Source organism: Dysidea avara, chromosome 6, assembly GCF_963678975.1.
Source record: "Dysidea avara chromosome 6, odDysAvar1.4, whole genome shotgun sequence".
Taxonomy (NCBI): domain Eukaryota; kingdom Metazoa; phylum Porifera; class Demospongiae; order Dictyoceratida; family Dysideidae; genus Dysidea; species Dysidea avara.
In genome coordinates this window covers 13,429,504-13,445,845 of record NC_089277.1, presented here as the reverse complement: position 1 = coordinate 13,445,845, position 16,342 = coordinate 13,429,504, and the positions used below count along the sequence as shown (strand labels likewise).

Genomic DNA, 16,342 nt, shown 5'->3' with positions numbered 1-16,342 from the left:
TGTTCAAGGAGTAACAGGAAAATGTGAGAGAAAGATTGGTATAAAGGAAACGCCCCTTACCTTCTTTGGGAAGTCATCTACATATCTGAGATCAGAAGTACAGTCAAAACATTGTGTTTGTAAACTGTGTGGAAAGCCACACGGAATTTGGACCTGTGGCGAGTTTCAAGAGATGGAAGTATCAGAAGGTGGGAATGTGCTAAGAAATTTAAATTATGTTTCAGATGCTTAGGTGAAGGTCACCAAGGACATGTTTTCCGACTAGAGTGTGTGGTTTAGAGGGTTGTCAAGAAGTTCATCATAGATTGCTACACCCACCTGCTTTTAAAAAGCGTTCAAATGTTTTAGTAAGTGAGTTTAAGCAGACTACAAAGGGCACAGATGGTAAGTCTCAACATGGTGTCAAATCTAATTCAGGTGCACCATTGAATACGGCAATTGTTTCCACTACTGAAGGGGAGATTGCAGTTAAAACAGAGAATACAACACATGAGGCTACAGTCAAAACAGATAAGATCACCATTATGTCAAACACTTTTACACGTGTTGGAAATGTGGCACTATAAGGACAGTCTCAGTGTATATTAAAAGTGGAGGACGTAAGTTGAAAATCAATGCCTTATTAGATGATGCTAGCACTAAAACTTATGTTAATGCCGATGTTGCTGCAGAACTAGGTTTACATGGCCATCCTCAAAGGGTAAATGTTAATGTTCTAAATGGACAGATAGAAACATTTGAGACTACACCTGTGGAATTTATTTTAGAGAGTTTAGATGGCAACACCTTTAATGTTATAGCTTCATTACTAATAGAGTTGCAGGAAACATGAGAGTTACTCATTGGAGTAGATGTGCTGAACAATGGCCTCACTTAGGGAATAGCTTTTCATCAGTTGGGGTCATGACCTATTGTGGACCTACTTATTGGCTTGGACTATGCTGATTTACATTACTCGTTTAAGGATATTCAAGGTGAGCTGGGTGAAACAATAGCTTGACTTACACTTTTGGGATGGACATGTGTTGGCGCACTGAGGCAGATGGATCACGGTTATGTTACTACTAATTTTATTAGAACCTATTTTATTTCAGAACAGACAACTACAGAGGAAGTAAACACAATGTTGTGCCAATTTTGGGAGATTGATAGTAGTGGAATTACCAACTTACCTTTTGTGTCAAAAGATGAACAGTTGCTTCTGGAAAGAGCAGAGAAGTCAATAAGATTTACAGAAGGTCACTATCAAATAGCTCTACCATGGAAACAAGAGATGTTACAGCTACCAGACAATTACAGAATGGCATTAAACAGACTGGCATTAAATGCAACAGCACATCAAATAACTGGTTATGAAGTTTGGGTCCTGAATGAACAGCATCATTTAGAGAAATACCATTACATTTGGCAAAAGCATCAAATACTATTATTATTTTGGTAGTTACGTACTTGATCCGTTTTGACAACAGGAAAATGTGGCAAAAACCATTTTTTAATGCTTATTTTAATGCCATTCTGTAATTGGCATGCTATTGCAATAGCGTCTGAAATATCACACGCTATTGCAATAGCGTGTGATATTTCAGAGATGTACCTAAGGATTCAGTTGTACCCAAGTGATAGACCATTTCATAGATTTCTTTGGAGAGATTTAGAATCAAGTAAGCCACCTGATGTTTATGAGTTTAACAGTTTGGTGTTTGGAGTAAATGCTTCTCCCTTTTTGGCGCAGTATGTATCTCAATTCCATGCCAATTTATTTAAGCACAGTCATCCAAGAGCTTCAGAAACAATTTTGAAATCTACTTACATGGATGACAGCATGGATTCTGTCATGAGTGAAGCTGAAGGTGTGAAGCTATACAAAGAGCTGTCTGAATTGTGGGTTAAGGCTGGAATGAAGACGCACAAGTGGTTGTCCAATTCCTCTGTACTGAGAAGAGATACCCCTGGAAGACAGAGCTTGTAAATTACAATTAGATGACAACAGTTTGTTTTCAACTAAGGCTTTAGGTATATTGTGGATGGCTTCAGAAGATACCTTTACATTTGATTCAAAACTTAGTTTCTGTGAAGAGAGATTTACTAAATGAAGCCTTTTAAAAAATATTGCTACCTTGTTTGATCCATTGGGTTTTTTGTCACCTTTTACAATCAGAGCTAAGGTATTGATGCAAGAGATATGGATTGCTGGAGTGGAATGGGATAATTGTCTTCCAGATGAGATAAATTCAAAGGCAAAGGCGTGGCCAGATGAGATAAATTCAAAGGCAAAGGCATGGTTTGATGAATTGAAAGATCTTGAAAGATAAGAATTCCTAGAAGCCTACAAAAGAGAGGTATAGTCAAATCAATTTGTTTACATACTTTTGTGGATGCCTCAGAGAATGCCTACGGAGCAGTTGTATATGTTAGAATAGAATATGATGATAAGAGTATATCTGAATCTTGGCTGCAGCTAAAACAAAGGTTTATCCTGTAAAGGCTGTTTCTATTCCAAGATTAGAGTTGATGGGAGCTCATCTGGGAAGCGGCCTAGCCCAGTCAGTGGCAAGAGTATTGTCAGTCACTCAAAGACAAATGATATTCTGGTCAGACAGTGTAGATGTTCTCTGGTGGATAAGAGGTTATGGTAGGATGTATAAGCCATTTGTTTCTGGGATATTCAGTCCTCTTCTGATCCAGAACAGTGGAGACATGTTCCAACTAATGCTAATCCAGCTGATTAGCTTACGAATTTCCAAATTGATTGAACTGAGGACTGGACCTGAGTATTTACAATGTGCAGAAACACAGTGGCCAGTCAATAAAGTGTGTAAGCCTGCATGTTGTTAAAGAAGTAAGAAAGAAGTATGTTAGAGAAGAAGAAAGTTTTGTGACAACTAATATAACATTTGATGAAGAAAATTCTATATGGAGACTTGACCCAAAGCATTTCTTAAGTTGTGTTAGATTAGTGAGAGTCCATTCATGGGTAAATAGGTTTATTGGTAACAGTCTGGAAGGTGAAGAGCATAGAGCAAAAGGTGAACTTACTTTGAATGAGTTGAGAGACACCGAAAAGTACATAATCAGAGATGTTCAAAGGAAAGTATTCTATGAGGAATATTTTGCTTCACAAAAAGGAAAGAAGCTTTCACCACACAGTAAAATACTTGGTTTGTGCCCAAAGATAGATGAGGATGGAATTATGAGATTGGATACCAGATTACAGTATGCAGAATTTATACCATATGATGTTAGACACCCTATATTGTTGCCACGAAAACACTGGGTCACAAAACTTGTTGTAAAACATTATCATGAGAAAGGGCACCACAACTCAGGAACAAATCAAACATTGTCTTTGCTGTCTACCAAGTATTGGATCATAGCTGCTCGTGAAGAAATAATTGAATGGGAGAAGGAATGTGCTACTTGTAAGCGAAGAAAGGCAAAGAATGCTCAGCAGATTATGGTACCATTGCCAGCAAATCGTTTGAAGTTATCACTTAGAAGTTTCACAAGAGCTGCAGTGTACTTTGGAGGCCCCTTTTAACCAAGCAAGGAAGGGGTAAACCTAGACAGAAATGTTACCTGTGTCTCTTTACTTAATTGTCTTGTGTAAATTTGGAGGTGGCGTATGGTCTTGATACTGACTCTTTCATAAGAGCATTTTGCAGAATGTCTAATCATCATGGTCTCCCAGAAGAGATGATATCCGATAATGGGACCAACTTTGTAGGAGTAAATGAAGAATTGCGTAAACTGACTAGACAAATGACAGAAAACAGTAAACTAAAAGAGAATTTCGTGAACAAAGGAGTAAAATGGACTTTCAACCCACCAAATGCACCTCATTTTGGTGATGTGTTGAAACTATGATCATGGCTGCTAAAAGAGCCATACTAGCTATTTTAGGTAATGCAGACATCACAGACGAGGAGTTACTCATGGAATTCACTGAAACAGAGTATTTATTCATACCAGACTGCAGATCCTGAGGATGATGTACCCTTGACACCAAATCATTTTTTATATGGTCAGGTAGGAGGAAGATTTGCACCGGAAATAGATATGCAAGAAGGTTATGACCTCGAGAAAAGATGGAGAAGAATTCAGGAACTGACAAGGCATTTTTGGCATCGATGGATGACTGAATGGGTACCCAGCTTGAGCACAAGGAAGAAATGGTACAAGGAAAGGGAAAACCTTCAAGTTGATGATGTTGTATTGATAGTTTCACCTGAGAATCAAAGAGCATATTGGCAAATGGGAAGAGTGATAGACACATATCCGGGTAAAGATGGACGAGTTCGCTCTGTCAAATTACAAGTAGGAAACAAATAATTAATTAGACCTATAGTAAAGCTGTGTCCGCTGGAACTGGACAGCTCTATCTGATAATGTACCAAGGCGTAAGGAGCTATTGTAGATTCATTATTTTATTTACAGATTTACAATTATTGAGCTAGCTGATTTTTATAAATTAATTATCATGTGGATCATGATAATGAAGGGGAGAAAATGGAGAAAAGGTTTAGTCTACTCTTACAAATGACAAGTTACTGTTTACTGTTTCTTAACAGTTACTGTTTATTATTTCATAAGTCACTGTTTATTATTCAGATATTTTCCAGTGTTGCCTTTTTGAAGGTTATCTTTTGTTATGATATAAATAGGGCAGTTCTATAACACTTTTTCTTTCTGCTAAAAGACTCTGTAAAGGTTGCTGCTGAACTCTACAAGAAGTTTTATTGATAGCTGGAAGATTTTGTTGAGACTAGCTACAGAAAAACAGAGACTGGACTGTTTATTGTGTTACAGTGTACTATTTGCGCATGCGTGGTTAGTTGTAATTAGAGTCCAATTAACGATCACTTGTTAACACGTTGCTGTATTGCTTCTCTCGCCATCGTTGTCACCTAACAATTGGGGGCTTGTCCGGGAGCCGACGCCGCTGTGATTTGCTACAACTTTTGTCTTCGTTTGTAGCAGTGAAGGAAGGCTACCGATCTTGCCGAAGATTAATTCCACACAAACTCAAATTCCTTGGTACCGGGTTTAATGGTACCCGATTAGGTGATACTTATGTGTTGGCGATTTCTGTTGTTGTTGCACTCACTAGGATACATCGTTCCTCGTCTGGTGATAGAGAAGCTTCGTGCAGTGAGCAACATTTGGAACAATTTGTTTAAGTTATTTGAGATATTGTTATTGATCGTTGTGATCGTGAGCTACCTCGTGGTTACTATGTCTTTTCAAGTCGAGGATTTTACAGCGAGCCCTCGATTGGCTACCCTCACGTCATTAAAGAAAACTGAACTTGTATCATTGGCCACTCACTACAAATTAGAAATCCCTTCTGGATCTCGTAAAGCAGACATTAGAAAAATCATAACTAAGTATTTGGTAGAGGAAGAAATTGTCTCAGAAGAAGAGGAGGACACACCCACTGATCTGGAGTTGAAAAGGCTAGAATATCAAGAAAGGGAACGGGAGCGTGAGAGCCAGCTGAGAATAAAGGAATTAGAGTTGAAAGAACGTGAATTGTCCATTCGATTGAAAATTAAAGAACTAGAATTAGCAGGGGCTAGTGCTATAGCACCACTGGAAAATAAGAAAAGTTTAACATGAGCAAACATATTCGATTCGTGCCTCCCTTCCAGGACTCTGAAGTAGATAAGTACTTTCTTCACTTTGAAAAGGTGGCATCCAGTTTAGAATGGCCCAAGGAAGTCTGGACTCTTCTTCTCCAAAGTACCTTAATTGGTAAGGCTCGTGAGGTTTATTCTGCTCTGTCGGTAGACCAAAGTTCAGATTATGAGGTGGTCAAAGGAGCTATCCTGAAGGCTTATGAGCTGATTCCTGAGGCTTATCGCCATCAATTTCGTGGGTGTTGCAAAGGAGAGCAGCCAACCTATGTGGAGTTTGCTAGGTACAAGGAAAACCTTTTTGATTGTTGGTGTAGTTCCAAAGATGTTAATCAAGAGTTTCCCAAGCTTCGTCAGTTAATGTTGCTAGAGGAATTTAAGAACTGTCTACCCTCTGACATCAAAACACATCTAGATGAGAGGAAAGCTGATGATTTACACCAAGCAGCCGTCTGGGCAGATGATTATGCCCTAATGCACAAGAGTACCTTTAAGAGAGTGCCGCCAACATCTGGAGACAATACAGGGCGAGTACCTGCAGTTGTGGACCAAAAGCTGCCGTCAGACAATCCATCACCTAAAATGTTAAATGCTAAAGGAAGTACAGTCACTCCAGACAACCAGCCTGGTTTGCCAACTGGCCCAGTGTGCTAATATTGTAAGCGTCGTGGGCACATTAAGGCTGAGTGTAAGGCCTTGCAGAGGAAGCATGCTAAACCAATGACTGTAGCATCACCAGCCAATGTTGATACAGCAATTCCTAAGGAATATGCTCCATTTATTTCATCTGGTGTGGTAGCATTGCTAGGTTCAGGAGAGAGTATCCCAATTACAATTCTCAGGGACACTGGAGCAGTCCAGTCATTGATTTTAGAAAGTACCTTGCCTTTTTCTGATGATTCTGCTGTAGGACAGGAAGTAACCTTACAAGGAGTGGAGCTGGGTCACGTGAGTGTACCATTACATAGTGTTCACTTAAAGTGTAATCTGGTAGATGGTCCTGTTATTGTGGGAGTCAGACCTTCTCTCCCTGTAAGAGGCATATCTGTGATCCTAGGTAATGACTTAGCTGGCCAACGAGTGACTGCCACTGATACAATGACTATCTCTTCCATGTCTGTGGGAGTAGTTACTAGAGCTATGGCTAAAAGGCAAGCGAATGAAGCAGACGGTGATAACTCACATGGTGAATTCTCCACTGTTGAAGAAAACGTGGTAGATGATGAACATTCCTGTAATGTTGAGAAGCAACCTGTTAATCAGGCAAGTACAGAAGATGTGTCCCCGCTTACCTTTACACACCAAGAGGTTTTGCGGGAGCAGTCTGATGATCCAGAAATACAGCAACCTTGCCAGTATGCACTCAATGAGCACGAAGTAGATACTGTACCCAGGGGTTACTTTATGAAGGATGGTGTGCTTATGAGGAAATGGAGGCCTCCCACGGTACCAGCCTCACATGCGTGGAGTGTGATTTATCAGATTGTGGTACCCCAGAAATATCGTAGTACTGTATTGAGTCTGGCTCATGACACGCCCATGGCTGGTCATTTGGGAGTGAATAAAACACATCGCCGGGTTCTCAATCATTTTTACTCGCCAGGCATAAGTAGAGATGTTAAGAAGTTTTGTAAGAGCTGCCACACCTGTCAAGTGGTAGGAAGGCCAACCAGAAACCCAAGGTTGCCCCACTGAAGCCAATTCCAGTAGCTAAGGAACCCTTCTCTCATGTGATCATAGATTGTGTGGGTCCTCTCCCAAAGACTAAGAAAGGTAACCAATATCTCCTAACTATTATGTGTGGCTCTACTAGGTTTCCAGAGGCAATTCCACTGCGAAATATTAAGACCCCCCAGATTGTGAGGGCACTAGTCAATTTTTTTACGCTCTTTGGTCTCCCCCGTGCTGTGCAATCGGACCAAGGCTCCAATTTCATGTCCGGACATTTTCAGGAGGTGATGTTCCAGTTAGGTATTAGCCAGCTGACATCGTCAGCTTATCACCCTCAATCTCATGGAGCCCAGGAAAGATTCCACCAGACTCTGAAGTCTATGATTAGAGCAAGAAGGAAAAGATTGGGATGAAGGAATTCCCCTCTTGTTATTTGCGGTGAGAGAATCCGTATAAATATCTTTAGGATTTAGTCCTTTTGAGTTGGTCTTTGGACATACTCTCCCAGGGGTCCTTTGAAGTTACTGAAAGAGACGTTGTTGAAGGAGGAACACCAACATGAGAGTGTTCTTAGTCACACTTGTGATGTTCGTTATAGACTACATAAGGCGAATAAGTTTGCTCAGGAAAACCTGAAGATTGCTCAGACTGGTATGAAAACCTGGTACGACCAGAAAGCAAGGGAACGATCTTTTCAGCCTGGTGATTGTGTGCTGGCATTGTTACCTGTACATGGTAGTCCACTGGAAGCCAGATACTGTGGTCCCTACACTGTGTTGGAGAAGAGTAATGATGTTAGCTATATTATTAGTACTCCAGAAAGGAGGAAATCCAGGCGTCTCTGCCACATTAATATGCTGAAACGCTACCATTGTCAATCTGATTTAGAGGAGAAGCCTACAGCATTAACTACAGTAATTCAGCAGGAGCAAGTGGTAGAGCCCGACACCAATGGAGAGGTGATGAGGTTGAGTAACTCTGAGATACTGACTAACCTGGATGAGAAGTTGAAACACCTGTCACCTCCAGAGAAGACACAGATAGAGTCCCTCTTACATGAGTTTATGGCAATTTTCCCCGATGCCCCAGGAATAACCACAGCAGCTGTACATGCTGTGGATGTGGGTGAAGCGGTGCCTATCAAACAGCACCCCTATCGTGTGAACCCTGTTAAACGTGACTACATACGTAAGGAGATGGCATACATGATGGAGCATGGAATCGTGGAGCCTAGCCAAAGTCCATGGAGCTCCCCATGTGTGTTAGTACCTAAGGCTGATGGGACTTGGAGATTCTGTACTGACTTTAGGAAAGCTAACAATGTGACTAAATCTGATTGTTTTCCTTTGCCGAGGATTGAGGACTGCATCGATCGGATTGGCAGTTCACAATTTGTGAGCAAATTTGATTTGCTCAAGGGATACTGGCAAGTTCCGCTAAGTGAGCGAGCTAAGGCAATATATCTGCTTTCGCAACGTCTGATGGCTTGTACCAGTATACAGTTATGCCCTTCGGAATGCAAAACACACCAGCAACCTTCCAACGAATGATTAATCATGTTATATCTGGTCTAGATGGTTGTGCAGCTTATCTAGATGTCATGGTGTTCAGCCATTCTTGGGAGCAGCACGTTGATCAATTACGTAGTTTTCTCCATCGGTTGCAGAAGGCAAAGTTAACTGTCAATTTAATTTTGTCATGCTAAAGTAACATTTCTGTGTCATGTTGTAGGACAAAGGTCAGGTTGCCCCAGTGTCTACTAAGATTGAAGCTATTACCAGATTTCCAGTACCTGCTAATAAGAAAGACTTAATGAGGTTTCTGGGGATGGCTGGTTATTACCGGAAATTTTGTCATCATTTCTCATCGATTGCTGAACCTTTGACTGCACTTCTGAAGGCTGGAGTGAACTTTGTTTGGACAGACAGGTGTCAAGATGCTTTTGAGAGAATCAAGTTGAATTTACGTTCAGAGCCTGTTTTATTGGCCCCTGATTTTGACAAACAGTTCAATCTATGTGGATGCTAGTGACATTGGATTGGGAGCAGTGTTGTTGCAGGAAGATGTAGAAGGTCAAGATCACCCCATCTGTTTCTTTTCAAGGAAGTTCAATTGTCACCAACGTAACTACTGTACAAGTGAAAAGGAAACTTTGGCCCTGATCCTCTCCCTTCAACACTTTGAGGTCTACTTAAGCTCGACAGTAGCACCTGTGCTGGTTTTTACCGACTACATCCAGCAAATGAAAGATCGTAATCAGAAGTTGTTACGTTGGAGTTTGTTCCTTCAAAAGTTCCAGTTAGAGATTCGTCATGTCAAAGGGAAGAACAATGTTGTGGCTGATGCCTTGTCTAGAGCTATGTGACTATATCATACTTGTACATTATTTGTGATTTTAGGCTATTTGAACACTCAGTTTTTCACTTTTGCACACTGTAACTAGTTTTACACCCTTGCTTTTGTAGTTGTGGTTGTAAGCTGCTAAGGGGAGAGCTTTGTAGGGGGTGTGTTACAGTGTACTATTTGCGCATGCGTGGTTAGTTGTAATTAGAGTCCAATTAACGATCACTTGTTAACACGTTGCTGTATTGCTTCTCTCGCCATCGTTATCACCTAACAATTGTTGTTATCTTGGAACCAGAAATAGCTGAGTAAGAAGAAGAGAGACTGAACTGTTTATTGTTCCTAACCGAATTACTGTTATTTTGTATGCCGCAACATTATTAAAATCATTCTTAAATTAAGTTGTCTTGAAACCAGGTACTGTGATTCGATATGATGCTGTATTATTGCAAAGTCGATAATTTTCGGTATATTGCACATCACTATACTGTGGTAGACAAAAACACACATCACCAAGGCCTAAACATTGTGTAATAGGCAATTCTGTACATACTCGAAATGACCAATTCACTTTGTACTATACTTTAGTCTGGACATGTAAATAAGAGTTTTAGAACCAAAGTGCAGTAAAAAATCATATATGTCACACATACACGCACGCACACACATACGCACATGTACGCATGCACACACACACACGCACATGTACACATGCATGCACACACACACACATGTACGCATGCACGCACACACACACACAAACACACGCACACGTACGCATGCACATGTACACACACACACCCACACACACACACGCACATGTACGCATGCACATGTAGACACGCACATGCACACACACACACGCACATGTACGCATGTACACGCACACGCACACATGTACACGCACACGCACACACACACACATGTACGCACGCACACGCACACTGTAGCTGCCCATCTGTAGAAGATTACAGCATTGCATCATCTGTAGATGATTGCAGAGTCCTTGGGAAACCCCAAGATAAGATGACTAGTGAGTCACGATTTGAATGCTTGGTGAGATCCCCCTTCCTATGAAAGGTCTTTCCACATGAACAGTAAAAAGGGGTGGATCCCAGGGTTCCATGATCTAGATGTAATGTTTTGCCACGTCTAAAGAGCTCTTAAAAGTTGTACAGGGGGGTGCATAAGTAGTTAGAGTGGATCTGTTAGCAGCACAGGCCTTCCCAACATCAACAGAAAAATGGATCTGTTGACCATTTATGGCGAATCTTCCTCTCCTTAGCTACATCCATCACTGCCAGCTAGATCTCTCCATCATTCCTTAGGGCCATGGTTTTACACACACACACACACACACACGCGCACACTCATGCATGCACACACACAACACACACAGATAGAGAATTTCTTACAAGTAAACATACCTCGAGCTGTACTACTGCCGCTCCCTGTATGAGGGTGATAGTTATAAGTAATCTTACTGTACATTACTTATTAACTTACCGCCTGAGGTGCTACTGCTGCTGGTAATTGTAGCTGCATTGTAATAGAATACAAAATATAACAAAAGTCAATATTAATCACTACATTGAATTTTCAACGAGATCGAGTAGGGACCATATCACATTGGCAAAAAGTGCTGAAACAAGCTGGAGTGTGCACGATATTAAATCAATAAGAAGTGTTATATTCCTACTGCGCTCAATTGTTTGATAACTTTTTTTGTCAAAATAAAATTATTATGACTGGTGAACCTATGCATACTGCATCAAAAGAAATGGCACCACACGCCTCAGCTACCTCTGAAATGTGAAGTACCCATTATGCTTTGTTGTCAGCTATGTTCAACCCGTTACACAGCATTACCAATCAAGAACTGTTCAAAAAATGCCTCTGTATGTAAAGCCACTATGAAAATACAGACGATTTCTGTTACAAAGGGAAGCCATCATGTGCTACCACCAATTGACACCTTTCACTGTCAGCCAACATTGAATGGGACACAAAGAAGAACACTGGTATGTCCATGAAGAATGTATTGTATGTACTGTGGTATGGCAAAAGGCACCTCTCCGGCCGAAGCAACATCAAACAGTGAAAAACACAAGCGCGTAGCCTTAGCCAATAGAGTTATGCTTGTCTGAAGGCATCAGTCAGTTTCTTACTCCGTTAGTCAGTCACTAAAATTTTTTAAAAAATTAGATAGCAATTTGTTGAAAGCATTTCAAGTCGATCTCAAAGCTTGTTTGAGCTTAGTTTTTCCTAACCAATACTGCCTCATCTTTGTCTGGGAAAAGTGAGGCTAGTTTTTGGGTGATTTTTCCATGGGCCACGCCTACACTTTTGTGGTCCCTACTGATAGAAATGCAACAGTACTGTAGTAGAGCTGAAAATAAGTAGATATATAAATTTGACAGTACACTGTAAGCCTTTGCACTTTTACAGTGGTGGATCTAGATGGGCTTCTGTGGTTTCCATAGAAACCCCTTTAAATTTACCTCAGTGGCAGTCTAACTAGCTTCATTATTGCTGCATTGACAATTTGTCATAGTACACGACTACAGTATATACCACCGTATTTCAGTAGCATGCACTTAACTAACATCACTTATAGCTACCCCTGTATTAAACCCTCAGCAACACTTCACTTTGCATCTCCCACTGCATTAAAAATGATCAAGATACTCTAACAGAGCAGTCAAGTAACTACTCCATAGAACAATCAAAGTTACAGCTTAGTCACAACTTTTGCCTTATACTGTAGTTAGCTATAGTATTTACAGTTTAAAGCATTGGATTTATTGTAATTGCCAACTAAAAGTGCCCTGAAATTCAATCTCATAGCTTCTAAAATTTCAACACCCTCAGATGTTTTTTTTCAGCTATGTATGTCAACTTTCAGATACCCACTTTTAAAAATCCTAGATCTGCCACTGTATTAGATATTTAGACTGTACTACAGCCCTTTGGAAAGAGGTTTACTAAATCACTTATAGTCACCTACACATGTTCACATAGTCACTTGTGTGTCCTTCCAACTTATAAGCACTGCATGTACACAAAATTGGAGTAAGATATATAGAAAGACACCAAGTACTGTAGTGTGTCTTTTGTGTTGTGTTTATCATGTACAAAATTGATTACACCAACTAAGCGATTTAGTCACCTTACTATTAACCCAAAAGGGATACTAATGTACAATCACGCAATACATGCAAAAAGAAATTTTAGGACAATTAAAGCAAGCCCCTAGTACAATCCATAAATAAGTTACACTAGTCAGAAAACATCATTTAGTAAGTTGGTTTGAAATCTAATAAACAGCTGATTGCATGCCTACTTGAGCACCACAACTTAATTGCACGTCTTGCATCTATAGCATCTTGTAGATGTCTTCAACAGAAATAGAAGTCTCTAGACGTGAGTGGTCTGGTTTTGCTGACTGCAATTCCCAAGCCCAGTGGCAATCCATACGTGCAGTGAATGGAGCTCTGGTCAGCCTGAGGATGGCTGTATGTGGTTGCACAGCTCTGTGGTGTTAAATAAATACCTCTGCTGTGAATTTCCTTTTATTTTAGCCAGTTTTGAGACCTGAATGGCCCATAACTTGGCCTAGTTCATCCCTATGCCTTCAATTTCAATTTATTGAACAGCCTCTTCCCTCCCCCCCCCCCCCCCCCCCCCTTCCTCCCCTTTTGGAGCTCTCCTGCTACAGTCAACCTTGGTTCCAAAACTATCTAAAATGGTGATAAACTTAGTTGTTGGCTACTTGCATAGTGGATTAAAGGTAAGGAATTGGTGCAAAATGTATGAAAATTTGGTAGACATAGCTTCAACCATTAGCGAGCTACAACAAACTAAATACTTTAAACTGGCGTTTCTCAATACATTTAAATAAGCGATAAGACCAATTTTCCCAGACTGGGTAACAAATCAGGGTGAAGTGACATCGAAGAGTGGAAACAAATTAAGCCTTGTAGCGTTAGCTGTAATCAAATTATGGTTTTGCTTATCTGAAGATTCTATGCACTGAATAATTCTTTTAAAAATTGTAGCAACCTATTGGAAGCATTTCAGGTCATACTGAAAGCACTTTTGTGCTTGGTTATACCTAACCAAAACTAAGGCACCATTAAGGTGTATGAGACCAGTTGTAGAGTGATTTTTGTGGCTCCAAATCTTCCAAATATACAGATAGTACATTGTGCAATGGCAGATTGACGTAGAATATTAAATGTAAAGTTTGGCAATACTGTGTTTACACTACAATCAGTTAATAATAGGGGAGTATTAACTCTTGCTACAATAGTACATATCCCAAACTGTCAAAAAACCTCAAAAAATTGGTGATAATGCTTGTGCAATAAACAAAAAAGGAAGGAGTAGGTGTGGCCCACGAAAAATATCACCCAAAAACCAGCCTCAACTTCCTCTTATGACGATGAGGCAGTATTGGTTAGGTAAAACTAAATCCAAACAAGCTTTCAGATTGACCCAAAACACTTTCAACAAGTTGCTACGGAATTTAAAAATAAATATTAAATGGATTTTCCACTGGCTAACTGACTGACTGACTGACTGAGTAACTGACCGATGCCTTCAGACAACTGTAACTCAATAACGACTGAGGCTATGGGCTTGATTTTTTCACTGTTTGACATCACTTCAGCTTGAGAGGTGCCTTTTGGCATACCACAGTACATGTATGCGCAACACATTCTTCATGGATTTACCAATCACAGTACATGTATGCGCAACGCATTCTTCATGGATTTACGACAATTTCTGTTACGAAGGGAAGCCATCACATGCTACTGCCAAATCTACACTTTTCACTGCCATCAAAGATAAATGGGGCACAAGGGAGGACAGTATTTTTTCGTTGATTGCAGAGGGCTTTTCAAACCATTCTTGATTCGTAATGCTGTGCAACAGGTTGAACATAGCTGACAATGTAACATAATAGATGCTTCACTTTTCATACGATAATTGGTAGCAGGGGTGTACAACTCCTTTTTTTTTGATGTGGTAAGCATGGGTTCACCAGTCACAATAATTCTATTTTACAAAAAAAAAAGTTAACAAACAAGTACACAAAAATTAGGAATTTTCAACTGAAGTAGGGACCATAGTACATCGATAAAAAGTATTGAAAAAAGCTTTAGTGCACAATACTAAATCGTAGGAATATAACACTTCTTATTGTTTTACTATGATTTAATATTGTGCACTACTCCAGCTTGTTTCAGTACTTTTTTATCGATGTGCTATGGTCCCTGAAAATTCCTCCTTTTGTGTACATACTAACAAGAGCAAATAACTAAGAGTAACTAAACATACCCACTGGTGTTCGTTGCAGCTCTCTAGTTGGCAGGAAGCCGTCTATTATGATAAATACAAATATAATAATCAGTACATATGTAATTGTAATTGTACTTGCATAGGTCAAACAATACTTGTAAAATCACTAAAGTAATACTGAACGTACCTGGATAGTGCTCGCCAGCCCTAGACTGGGCTGGTGCTGTTGAGGTGGTGGCTGCACCTACACAAAACACAACATAATCATTAATCTAAATAATTAATAGCTTATTTAGTAAACGTGTTTTCATACAGTGTGTGGGTGGATCAAAGGAGCGTAGATGCATGGGCTGTATTTACAATGTAGCCAAGTCTAAAAGTGTTAAGGGAGTAGATATGGCCGTGTAAAAACTAAACAACTATACAACATGGCATTCAATTTATAATAAGCAACCATTATAGATGTGACATAGTCAGCACTGCATCCATTGTCACTTACATAAAGGGAAAAAATGGCACACAAAAGGGAAGTCTTTTGCAGCCACTGTGGTAGACAAAAAAGCACAGGTCAAAAGTCCTGTACAGCAGACTACTGCACAAGTAGTGCACCCTGTTGGTGTAATGCATTTACAAACGCACACGCGTGCACACACACACACAACAAGAAAAATGTCTCTTACAGTAAACATACCATGGACCCCACTGCTTGATGTCGCCGCTCCTATGATGGTGAAATTATAATTTTACAGTACATTATAGGCAACCCTTATTAACTTACTGCTAGTGGCACTAAGTGTCACTGCGGCTACTACGTACATAATAATACAGGACATATTACAATACAACAACAATATTAACAATATCAGTACGACAGTAGGGCTATAGAACATAACAGAAGAAATTTGAACACAACTTAGCTTTGGGAATGAAAACATCAGAGGGAGGTTCAGGGGCGGATCCAGAGTTTGGAAAGAGGGGGGGCACCTTTCTGAAAAACAGTTGAAAACCAAAAAACTTGCTGAAAACCAGTTGAAGACCAAAAAAAAAAAAGGTCACGACAATAATAGCTAGTTATCCTTACCAACTATATCGCGTCTGTTATGTAAAATAAAATCCTATTTATAGCTTCATAGGTAAGCTACACTGCCTCATGAACATTGTGACTGCTTTATTAGAGTAATTGACTGCTCTATTAGAGTATCTCGATCTTGTATGCAATTTCTTGAAGGGGGGGGGGGGGGGGGGGCATTTGCCCCAAATGCCCCATCCTGGATCCGCCATTGAGGTTACATATTCTAAAAGGCCTTCATCTTTTGGCTATTGGTAAAACACGGAATTATGGATTTTTCTATTTTGATTGTGAGGTGCTAGTTCTTAATTTGTGCTGCTGT

General features: G+C 40.1%; 1 protein-coding gene across 1 annotated transcript; it reads left to right on the top strand.

Annotated features, from left to right (window-relative positions):
- The first annotated feature begins 6,353 nt into the window (after positions 1-6,353).
- Positions 6,354-9,669, top strand: LOC136259266 (uncharacterized). Its single transcript, XM_066052753.1, has 5 exons — positions 6,354-7,315; positions 7,813-8,798; positions 8,879-8,973; positions 9,036-9,259; positions 9,312-9,669. Exons 1-5 carry the CDS (start codon positions 6,354-6,356, stop codon positions 9,667-9,669), a joined length of 2,625 nt encoding a protein of 874 aa, XP_065908825.1.
- Positions 9,670-16,342: the final 6,673 nt, after the last annotated feature.